The sequence below is a fragment of the Phyllostomus hastatus genome, unplaced genomic scaffold, assembly GCF_019186645.2.
Source record: "Phyllostomus hastatus isolate PE091 unplaced genomic scaffold, TTU_PhHast_1.1 phas_contig_34, whole genome shotgun sequence".
In the NCBI taxonomy this organism is placed as follows: Eukaryota; Metazoa; Chordata; class Mammalia; order Chiroptera; family Phyllostomidae; genus Phyllostomus; species Phyllostomus hastatus.
The window spans coordinates 37,037,226-37,049,911 of record NW_025333857.1 but is presented as its reverse complement, the minus strand read 5'-3'; the positions used below and the strand labels follow the sequence as shown (position 1 = coordinate 37,049,911).

The 12,686-nt window shown below is 36.9% G+C and overlaps 1 protein-coding gene across 1 annotated transcript; it reads right to left on the bottom strand.

Moving 5' to 3' along the window:
* Positions 1 to 3,901: 3,901 nt before the first annotated feature.
* On the bottom strand, positions 3,902 to 4,759 carry LOC123820138 (proteasome subunit alpha type-3-like). Its single transcript, XM_045840846.1, is given in 2 exon segments — positions 3,902 to 4,135; positions 4,138 to 4,759. Coding segments are annotated over 2 exon segments (765 nt in total). The 3' UTR covers positions 3,902 to 3,992.
* Positions 4,760 to 12,686: the final 7,927 nt, after the last annotated feature.

Here is a 12,686-nt window from a genome sequence, read left to right as displayed (position 1 = left end):
AAGGAGTTCACACTACTCAACAGCAAAAAACAAACAGTCTGATTAAAAATGGGAAGAGAGAAGGGGATGGAATAAATAGTTTTTCAAAGAAGACATACAGATGGCCAGCAGGTACCTGAAGAGGTGTTCAACATTACTTATCATCAGGGAAATGCAAACCAAAACCACAATGAGATCAGGATGTACAGAGAGACTCCAGGGATGGACACACAGAGAAATGGTCATGTAGGGACAGAGCAAGAAAGCAGCCATCTGCAAACCAAGGATCGAGGCCTCAGGAGAAACCAAACCTGCCAACATCTTGATCTTGGACTTCCAGACTCTAGAACTATGGCAAAATAAATTTCTGTTGTTTAAGCCACCCACTTTGTTAAGGAAGCTCTGGAAAATTCAAGAGTAATCTTTCTCTCCCCATTCCCATTTGATGCTGACAAATCACTAAGTGAATCTCCAGACTCTTTTATTTCAATAAGTAACTCTCACCTTTAACTTTTACTTGAAATCTAGTTCTAGACTCCTGATCATAACTGAGTAAATGGGGTCCTCTCAGACAGAAATTGGATTTAGGGTTCAGTGAGCACTGGAGAATATCTCCAATGTGGTTTTTAGGGCAGAAAGATCCAGTCTGCAAAGGCAAACAACTAAAGCAGACACACAGAAATGAACAGACAAAGGAGACAGGGAAAATTCTCAAAGGTTTCCTTTTTCTGGTTTATCAGAACTTTATTAAGGGCCAGCTGTATTCCACATATTCTGAGAGAATGCCTAACATTCTTATCATAAATTCTCTGTTTTGATTGTTATCTCAAATTGGTTTATGTGACTTGCAGCCAAAGAATCCTAAATAGTCTAAATGCCAAGTTGGGTCCACCAAGAGTGGACATTCATGGGGAAGGGGCCTACACAAAAGAATGGAACAGGACTTCTGACCCTGGCCCTCACCTTGGCACTCCCAGAAATAACTGGAGAGAGCTTTGGTGAGGTCAGGAGGTCCTACATGAGCAAGTGGGCAAGATGAGTCAAGGCAATTTGGGTCATTACTGTGATGTGATTTCATTTGTACTCAGCTTTGAGAGGCCTGGGAAAATTTGTGTAACAGAGAAGTAAATTGAAAAGAATGAGAGGAACCTGTGACAACAGTGTCAGGCAGGCCAACAACTAGAGAGAACTGGGGTTTAAAAGAAATGTTACAGAAAAAAAGTCACTTCAGAAACACAAGATGAATCTGCTGGCAGTGTGTTAAGAACTGGTTGGCCAGAATGATGAATATAATAATAAAATAACACAAAAGTGGATTTTAAGGAAGAGGCTCTAAAGACCAAAAAGGAGCCTGAGGGAAGGCCTCTGGCTGCGAGCAGGAGGGGAAGAGGAGGTGACTCATGCTTGTTCTAACCTTGTGGGACCTGACCTAAGCCTGGTTCCAAGGCAGACCCAAAGGCCACAGTGGTTGGTTCTGTGATGGGATGAAGAGAAGGACAAATGCTGGAATCCTGGCCTGGGCAGGAAGTAGGAGGCCCATGGACCAGCCAGAAACTCAGTCCCAGCCGAGGACTCAGAAGCTTCTTATCCCTGCACAATGGTATATACTATATTCTGATAGAGAAGTAGATATATCTTCATAAGCACATGAGCAGCATATAGCCTGACATCAGTAACACATATGGTTAACTGAATTATTGTTCCTGAGCACTTCCATCCTAGGGAAGGATTATACTTCTCTATACTGCAGATGTCAGGCCAGTCCTTAAGATTTCTTCTGGTCAACAAAGAGTAAGCAGAAGTGGCATGTGTCATTTCCAGACCGTTGCTTTTAGACCCAGTGTATGGTTTGCCATTTCTCCTTTTGCTCGATCATGAGACTGGCAGTGTTCCAGATAGAAGCTGTTCCAACATCCTGAGTTCCAGGTTAAGGCATTATGAGCAAAGCCACACTGACTTATAATGAACACGAAGTGTAATGAGAACTAAGTCTTCGTGCTGCAAATCATTGTGATTTGGGAATCATCTGTTACTGCAGCATAACTTAGCCTCTTCTGACTCTTAGAGCCTGCAAGATCTATAATACTAGAGATGAGAATAGAGCATTTCTGGTCACCAGGAGGAAATCTATAGGCTTCAGGGGATGGCATTGAAAGAGTATTACAGAAAATGCCGGGTTAACCCCCAGAAGTTCATGAGCCAATTTAAACATGAGAATTGCCTGGAGAGAGTAGAAAACAAGAAATCCCCTGAAATAGCAAGTATATTATTAATTTTTACTCCAATTGAAAGTGCAATGGGCTGATGATGTCTGGTAATACAAAGGTTATATTAATGTAAAGATTTGAGGGGACTTTGAGATTTTGTTTGTTATGTTTTTCACCTAGGTTCTGATCCAAAAGGTAAGGTGAGGATTAAGCTGACTTAATTGAGGAAGAAGAGGGAATGAAGACACATTCACACTTCCTAGCTGAAACCACTATTGGTTTCCTACATGTCATCTTTTGAATGTTGGACTCAAGATACAGTGCTTACTGCTGACCTGGACCATCACCCCCTGGGCATAATCCCTTTTCACATACTGTTTCTGTCTCCATTATAAAAGCCAGTTCTAGCCTCCTACTTAAATAAATTCTCCAGTGCAGACTTGCTTTGCTTTATGAAGCTCCCTTTCTGGGGACAGGAATTCTGCCCCTGAACCCTTGTCTGGGGCCAAGGTTCTTGTCTGCTCAGGCACAGATTTCCCTTCTGCTCTCTGCCTGCCTCCTGGATTCTGAGTCTCCCACATCAGACTCCCTTCCAGGTTCACTGCTCACTTCTGAAGACATCAGTACCACCTTGGAATCTTCTGAAATTCCCCCATTTCTTGCCGGCCCTTTGTCTGGAATAAAACAGAGATTGTTGAGATCCTAGATTGCCATTCGTTGCTTGCCAACCTGAGACTCTGCATTTGTCTCCACATCCAGCCACTCTGCCTTGTGCTGGTCCTGCCTGAGAAACTCCTATGCCCAGCTCTTCTCTCCTGCTTCCATGCTGTGCTCATCATATATGGGCGTGTCACCAGTCAGAATGACAGCTGCTATGAATGAAAATGAGACTCAAACTTCAAAATGGTCTCCACTATTTTCATGAATGATCCAAACCAACAGGAAAGAATTCACCAGGAAGGTTTCGTAAGCAGTCTCAAAAATGGAATTATGTAACTCCAAGATGAGGAAGATCAAGCCTGTCAGGTGTTCATAAAAAATGGGCCTGGGGTGTGGTCTGTTTTACCACAGGAAGCACCCGGATATTTCAGCTGCTGAAAGAGCTTTCAAAGGAAATGAGGCATTTGTCTTCCTTTAAATTGTTTTTGCCTTTCTATATCTGGAGGCAGTTGTGGGCTGTGGCTTCTCAGGTTGAGGTTGCTCAGGATGGCTTGATTAGAACTTTAACTTAAGCAATGTAATGAGATTCACATTAAATTGGAGGGACTGTACTAGATTAAAGGAGACTGAAGAGCCATGAAAACCAAATGCAATACAAGATCCTTTATTTAAATCTAGATTTTAAAAAAAGCTAAACAGGCATTATTTGAGTGTCAGGAAAATTGTATATGATCTGTGTATAACATATTACTAAATTTATTAAATTGCCATTAATTTTCTTTTTTAATATTTTATTTATTTACTTTTTAGAGGGGAAGATAAGGAGAAAGAGAGGGAGAGAAACATTGATTTGCAAGGGATACATCAATCGGTTGCCTCTTGCATGCTCCCACTGAGGACCTAGCCTGCAACCCAGGCATGTGCCCTAACTTGGAATCAAACCAGCGACCCTTTGGTTCACAGGCCAGCACTCAGTCCACTGAGCCACACTAGTCAGGGCTGCTATTAATTTTCTTTTCTTTTTTTTTCAGTGATTACAAGACAAAAATTTAATGAAAATTGGTCAGTGGGTATGTACTAATCCAAGGGGCAAAATAGTTACATGGGGACTATATTAGAAATTTAAAATAAATGCTGAAGTAAATGTTACATATTGTCATCATCTGATTCATCTTCTTCCTTCAAAGATTCCTTAGCATATTTCTCCACCTCTTCCCTTATATCCTTTGGGATAATTTCATGTCTTCCTTTAATTATTTCACCAACCCAGCTGAGCTCCAATTCAAAACTTTCTCCTTAACTTCATCATGCACTATGTAAATTATTTTTGCAATTTCTTTAACAACATCACGACATATCATTTTTTTCATCTGAAGCTTTTCTATTTCTGTCTTTGCAGCTTGCCTGGCTTTGCCAATAGCACAGCCCCAATAACCATATGAAACACCTGATGGGTCAATCATGTAGAGTTGTGCACCATCATTCACAGTGTAAGACCCTAACATGAAACTGCAGCCAAAAGGTCTAACAGCACTGTAGAGTGTATATGCATGTACATACATGGCCACTCTGTCTGCAAGATGTTTCAGTGGAATGTCATAGCCAAAGTCAGACCTAAAGTTGGAAGCTTCTTCTCTTGCAATGTCTGCTAAAGAACGAGCATCTGCCAACAAACCAGCTACTGCCATTCCAACATGCTGATGAACATTAAAAAGTCATTTGTTGGAACCTTCCTCATAAAGTTTAGAAAGGATTAATTTTTCTACCCCAAAGACAATGCCACCTTTACATCTGATTCCAATAGCTGTACTACTATTTTCCACAGCCTTCATAGCATATTCAACTTGAAAAACTCTCCCATCAGGAGAGAATGTAGAGGTTGATAGGTCATACCCAGTGCCAATTGAGCTCATTCTGCTAACACCAGCCAAACATGTAGAGCTTCAGGGCCTAAAGCGGTCCCCCTACTCGCAGGATGCAGACTGGTCTAATTTTCTTAAATGAGATAATGATATGGTGGTTTTGAAGACGATGTTCTTGTTCTTAGGAGATAGATGTCGTCATGCTAAGATATTTAAGCCTGATGTTTTCAACTTTCAAATGGCTCAAAAATAAGAAATATGTATATATAAGATAGGTAGATACATAGGGAAGATAGATAGAAAATTTAGGTAAAGGGTTTATAGTTGGCTATTGTATTAGTCTTTCAACTTTTCTGCATTTTTAAAGTTTGTAAAGAAAAAGTTTTATGGGAAGAAACCATTGAGAGAAGAGGCAGTTTGGCCTTAAGACATGAAAAACAAAAGAGAAAATTTCTATGTTCAATTTTACAAGAGACTGTTGTAGAGGAAAGGATGGCACTTAGAACGTCTCCAGAGAGTAGAGGTAGGATCTAGGCATAGGAGAGACCAGGGAGTAGGTTTTGGCTTAAACTAAAGAAAACCATGTGATAAGACTCTCACATCTTGGCTAAAGCCAGCTCTAGTAGCAGAGAAAGGACATAATTTTAAAAGTGAGAATATGATTGTTATTTAGTATGACCCTTGGACTTTTACTACCTAAGAACAAGGAGCAAATTATGGGAGCTGCTTGAATTTTAACCTAAGAGCAAGGGAAGCACTAAATAAAAGCTTTAAAAAACAGTAAAATGTTTTTAAAAATGTGTTAAATGAAGCTTGATCAAAATACTGAAGAAACCTATCTAATCTTTACACATACTAGATAATACAACCAGTGGAGTAAGAGATGATTCCACATCATGTATAGATATTACCCCTTTTGAATTTTTGTCAGTTCTTTAAATAGGCAAGATCAAAGGCTTGGTATTGTAGTTTTATATCTTCAGCTCCTCCCCAGAACCTTCCTCAAGCTACAATTCTTTTTTTTTTAAATCTTCACCCAAGAATATGCTCATTGATTTAAGAGACAGAAAAGGAGAGAGAGAGAGAAAAACACAGATGTAAAAGAGAAACACTGATCGGTTGCCTCCCATATGCGCCCTGACCAGGGATTGAATCTGCAACCTAGCTATGTGCCCTGACCAGGATGGAACCTACAAGCAACCAGCTGAGCTCGCCAACCAGGGCCTCAAGCTATAATTCGTAACCAAGGGCTAGATAAACATGATTTTGATTTAATTTATATTTATTTTAATGGTTGCTTTCTTTTTTTAAAAGCAACTTTTCTGTACTCCCATTTGTGGTAGTTACGTATATCTTCCATTTTAAATAAATCTATTAAAGTTTGAAAAATTGAATCAAACAGTCATACCAGGGAATATAGTGATATGGCAAAAAAATGTGCAGGGGCTATTTCAATGTGTGCACTTTAGGTAAAGCCTGGGAGAGGTTTTCTTTCTGTCCTATATGATCGAAGTGCTGGAGGCCATTCAATTGCAAACAAGATTCATCCCTAAGGAGAGCTCCCTCCTTTGATGATAAGCTTTTAAGGTGCTCCAGGTTTGGTATGGACAGATGACATTGCTTCCTCTGGCATAAAGTTACACAAGTAGTCTGTTCAGATACAAAATTCAATGGAGTAAATTTGAAGATCTACTAGGCTTTATTAAGTAATTTGTGAATTGGGTGACTAGAGGGGTGCTCTGAGGAGCTGCACAAATGGAAAAAAATTTATAGTAAGGAAGTGGGGCATTCAAGCTCTGTGGGAAAGAAAATAAGGGATCATTTTTGGGATGGGACATCTTTTCTTTGGGGGGGAGAAAAGAGGAAAGGTTTTTATTGTATAGATTACCTTTTCTTTTGGGGAGGAAGGAAGGGCCTATGTGATGGAGTACCTTACTGGTGCTCGACCAGAGAATTCCACACTGGTTGATTAACATTATGTTTTTGGAAGAGTTTGAAACTGCAGTTAGATCAAGTTATAAATCTAGGTTTAGTATCATGGGCTTTTAGCACGAGTGACACCATTTAGGGCCTGTGTTTGTTTTTCTAACAACGTTTATATTTAGATTTAAAATTTGTTATAAGTTTTTGTGTGTGGTATGAGAAAGGGAGCTAGGTTAATTTTTTTTAATTTAATTATGCATTTTTTTTCCAGCAGCGTTTGTTAAAAAGATAGCTCTTACCTTTATAAAAAATATGTTGACTATACATGTAGAGTTTGTATCTGAACTCTATACTGTTCCGTTGATCTAAGCCTATCTTTATTTAACACTATGCTCTTGATTACCAAAGTTTTACAGTAAGTCTTAAGTTAGTTAAGGTATGTTCTCTGACTTTGTTCTTCTTTTTCAAAATGCTTTTGGATGTTCTAAGCCCTTTGCATTTTTCTATATAAATTTTAAATCTGCTTATCAATTTCTACAGAAAAGCCTACTGGGATTTTGGTAAGGATTGCAATGAATCAACAGGTTAACTTGGAGGGAACTGCCAACTTAATGATAGTGAGCCTTTCTAAATCATGAATACAAAAAACATCTCTATGTACTTGCCTTCTGTAATTTCTCTCAACAATTCTTAATAGTTTTCACTGTACAAGTCTTGCATTTCTTCATTAAATACATTCCTAAGTATTTTGATAGTATTATGAATGAAATTGTTTCCTTAATTTCATTTTAGATTGTTCATTGTTAGCTTATAGAAATAAAATTGATTTTTGTGTATTGATCTTGTATACTCTGACCTCACTAAACTAGATTATTAATTCTGGTGGGTTTTTGTTGCACATTCCTTAGGATCTCCTATATACAAGCTCATATCATATGCTAATAAAGACAGTTTTACTTCTTTCTTTCCAATCTATGTTTCTGATTGCATTGGCTAGAATCTCCAACACAATCTTGACTAGGTGTAATGAAAATAAACATACTTGTCTTGTTCCTGATATTAGTGGGGAAGAATGCAGCTTTTCACCACTAAGTATAATTTAATTGTAGATTTTTCAGAGAAGGTAAATAAAAAAGTTTGTTAAGGACCTTTTATAAACAGCTACTGAATTGGGCCAAGTGCTTTTCCTGTATCTATTGAGATGGTAAAATGGATTTTGTTCATCACACCATTAATATAATTATATTAGTATATTAATTATAGTAATATTGTTATAATTATGTTATATGCTTTATATCCATTGATTTTCAGATGTTAAACTAACTTTGTATTTCTGGGATAAACTCCACTTGGTCATGACATGTAATTGATTTTATGTGCTACTGAGACCCATTTACTAATATTTTGTTAAGAATTTTTCCATCTATATTCATGAGGAATGTTTGTCAGTAGTTTTCTTCATATTATGTGTTTGAATATGTATCACTTTTGAGTTAGAAACCATATTGTGTGTGTGTACCTTAAGGTTACAAATTCAACAGTGATTATGTTAATATAATCTCTACTCTCAACATTTACAGTCCTGTTGGAAAAGTTAGAAATAATAAAGAAAATAAATGGTTTTTTACATATACAATTACAATTATGATTACTCTAAAATAAATAAATAAATAACATTCTATGATTTTTAAAAGATTTTTATTTATTTATTTTTAGAGAGGGAATGGAGGGAGAAAGAGAGACAGAGAAAAACACCAGTGTGCAGTTGCTGGGGGTCATGGCCTGCAACCCAGGCATGTGCCCTGACTGGGAATCAAACCTGCAACACTTTGGTTCGCAGCCTGCGCTCAATCCACTGAGCTATGCCAGCCAGACACATTCTGTGATTTTTTAAAAAAGTAATGGAACCAGATAGAGAGAGGTAGGGGGACATATTTAAGGGAATAGTGAGAAAGACCTCTTCAAAGGGGTTGATTTTTAAGTTAACATCTAAAGGATGAGCCAGCTGGACAGGGAGAAGAAATGTGAGCATGTTTCAGACAGAGGTAAAACTAAGTGCAAAAGCTCTAGGCACGGACAACTTTGATAAATTAGAGAAGCTGAAAGAGGTGTGCTGGGCCATACTAAGGAAGTGGAAAGACATGAATGACTAAGGGGTTGGGGGGGTGGGGGGTGGGGATGTTGACTGAAAGGTAAAATCCCCTACTTCATATTCTAAAAGATATGGAATTTGGCCCTAAGCAAAGTACTAACTGAAGAAGCCAAAGGGTTACTTGGACAGAAAGATAATTTCTAATCCTGTTTTGTGTCACTTTTTAGGTTTTTAGAGGCTGAGTATGATGCTATATTTACAAACCTTAAGGTCCCCCTCGTTGAATGTGACTTAAGGGGTTTTCAAACATCTTATACACCAGCACCCAACTAAGAGAAGCCTTCCCATTGCAATTTGCTGAAAGTACTTGCAAGAATAATTCAGTGTGGCTTTTATTCTTTGGTGCTTATAAGGGTTTTTCTGGCCTCGAGGACTTACATACTGAAGGCCTTCAGAACAGGCCTCCCTGCTTTGGATATGAATTAGTTTGAGCTGAATGCAACTGAGACCCTTTGGGCTCATAAGAAACTTTTACCTCTTCCTTAAAGAATTTAAATTAGGGGCCTTTCTCATAATAAGAATTATCATCAGAAATAACTTTATATGACCTCTGTATAGGGCAGGGCAAACTTCTAGTTACTGAACATCTGCTCTTATGATTCTGCAATGACTTTCCTCATCTCTGAATCCACAAGGTGCCTTCCTATCTCATCCTGAGCTCACAATAGCATATACCTCATTTTTGCTTTCTGTCTCTGAACCTCTCACGTATGAGGCATCTCTGACTCACTCATGCATGTGCTATTTCCAAACATATGTGTACAATTAAATTTGCTCACTTTCTCTTGTTAATCTGTCTCATGTCTATTTGATTATTAGACCAGCTGAAAGATCTAGAAGGGGAAAGTTTCCTCTTCCCCCACAATGCCCATTCATTTGTCAAAACTGAAAGAGAAATATTACTCAAGAGAATGTTCAAAGGCACATGTCTAAATAAATACAATATAATAAGACAAGTGAAAAATGGCTCAGTCCTACATATCCTAAGCATTTAGGAAACATGTACATTCAAAAACTGATTGCTTTTTTACTTCTCTGTGTAGCATATTTATTATGGCTTTTTAACAAATTTACTGATTTCCTTGATGAAGAGTTTAGCAAATGCAGAAATTCAATCTTAATTTCTGAATGCTTTGATTGCTTCTAATTGCCTTTTGTTTTTTCATGTGTTTCAGTTTAATACCACAGAAAGCTTTTGAATCATTGGCTTTGGAAACATGAGCCCATCACTTAATCACATAATGAGTGAATCACTGGCATTCAGGCGAGCCAGAAAACCTGACCTGGAAGTGTCTTTTTAAGGCTCAAAACTGGAAGGTTCATCTGTATTCAGCAGCCCAAATCATTTCTCATCTTAGTGGGAATTCTCAGGATGCCCTCACTGCTATACATTTCCAGTCTGACATAATAATTCATTGCCTTATTCACAAATGAACATTCTGGAGAATGGAAGAGCTTTTAGTTATATTTCTTTTCTGAAGCAATAAGGGACTCTTAAATGCCTTGTATTGCCAACCTTCTCTCCTCCCTCTTTCCCCACCCAGCAGGAGAATGGTATAATGCAAAGGTAGTCTTAAAATGACATGTACTATGGTTAGCTATTAGCTTAAGAACACAAACTTCCCAATTAAGCCTGGATTCAAAGCCAGACTCCTCACTTCTAGTTGTATGCCTGAAGGAAAATTATTTACTCTCTCTGAGCCTTAATTTCTTCATCTACAGGATGGAGGAAATAATTTCTACCACAAATGCTTGTTCTAAGAATCAAACAAGATCACTTATACAGAGCACATAGCCTGGTTTTTGGCACACAGTAAGCGCTCATGAAATAGTAGCTATTAATGTTGTTGCTTTTGTCGTTTCTGAATTCTGTTTGCTAATTGTTCTGTACTCCCAACAATCAGTGTATCTTATCAATGGATGGGAGTTTTAAAATTTTGTCTCCCAATCCACTTAATTTACAGATAAAGAAACAACTATGTAAAATATCTAACAGGTCATACATTTGTCCAAGGTCATATGGAATGACTGGTGCAGAATGACAGAGGTAAGTAAGGTCTCTTGATTTTAACACCAGTTTATTCTGCTCAAAATCCTCAAGTACTTCCTTTGGCTGTTCTTCAAAACATGCTTAATCATTCTTACTGCTTTTATATTTTTCTGATCATTTACAATTTTAGTTCTAGCTTGTTAGCACGTGAACTTTAGGCCAAAATAATTGGAAGGTGAAAAACCTAATCAGAAGAAAAAATAGTACAAAATGATTAGAAGAAACTCACATGCAAAGAAATACTGTAGAATATGACTTTATTACATAGGTGTGAGACAGAAACATGGATCAGCTGCCTCCCATATGTGCCTGACAGGGGATTGAACCTGTAAACAGCTATGTGCCCTGACCAGTGATTGAACCCACCACCTTTTGATGTACAGGGCGATGCTCCAACCAACTGAGCCACTTAGCCAGGGCCGTGGTATCTTGCTTTTTTACCTCACTATATGTACTGGAATTCTTTCCTGTAGTGATTATAAATCACCTCATTTTTTCCCAATCATCATATAGTATTATGCAATATAAATGTACCATATTTCACTTAATCATTCTTTAGTTGAGGGAATTGCTGCTCTTTTCCAATTTTTATTATAAATAAAGCAAAAATTACTATTCATTTTTATTTATTCTATGAATGTGTGATTATTTCATAAGAATGCATTCTTAGAAGTCGAGTTCAGAACTGTAAGGATATGCTTATTTTAAATTTTGATAGGTATTTCTAAGTTTTCATCAAAAAAGCTGTACCAATTTACAATCTTACAATGGGTGAGTTGAAATCACTAATTTCCAACTGATAATAGTTGTGTCAATCTATTAAATATTTGGTTACAAAATATACCTCAATTATTTTATATTTCCCTTATTATTTTTAAGATTAAATTAAAAAAATTATCCATCATTCTTTTTCTGTGTGTGAATTATCTCTTCCTTTCTTTTACCCAGTTTTACATTTTATATCATTCTAATAATTTTAGGAGCATTGAATAGATTTTATGTATTAAACTTTGTTTTATATATTTATAAAGGCTTTCACTAGAATCTTTTATTTTGGTGTCTTTTATCATACAGATCTTTAAGTTTTTTTGAAGTAAGACCTTTTATTAATGTCTCCTCACATTTGTCTTTCTTAGAAAGACCTTTGTCACCCCCCCAAAATTATAAAAACTAATATATTATATTTTACTCTAGTTATTTTCTGACAGGATTTTAAAAAATAATAGTGTTTAGAATTTAATCCATTTGGATTTTTTATGTATTCGGTGTTACTGACATCTGAATTTTTTTCAGAATTTTCAAACGTCTCAATATAATTTTTGAACAATTTGTTCTTACTCTGACTTAAATGCTCTCTTTTTATATTCTAAATGTCCCTTTGTTTCTGACCTGTGTTTTCAGTTTCATTTACCTTTGTCTTTAGTCTGAAGCAATACAACATTGTTTAATGTAAACTTTATGTCAGGTCCTCCCTTATTGTTCTCTTTTTATCCTCTAATTTTATTGTTTGTTCTTGTGCATTTTCTCTCCCATATGAATTTTAAAATTAGCTTACCAAGTTCAATAAGTTAAGATTTCTCCTGTTAAGATTTTATTATAATTGCACTGAATTTAAAGGTTAATTTAGGAAGCTGACATCTTTAGAATATCAAGTTTTTCATCCAGAAACATGTGTGACTTTCCATCCATCCAGGTCTTTTTTTATGATAGTCAATAAAATTTGATAGTTTTCCTCATGTGGACCTTGTATTGCTCTGTTGGTTTATTAAAATCTTAGGGGATTCTTTAGAAAGCTTACACTGCCATTGGGAATGAGCTCTTTAGATCTATAGATCTGTTTTTCTGCAGAGAAA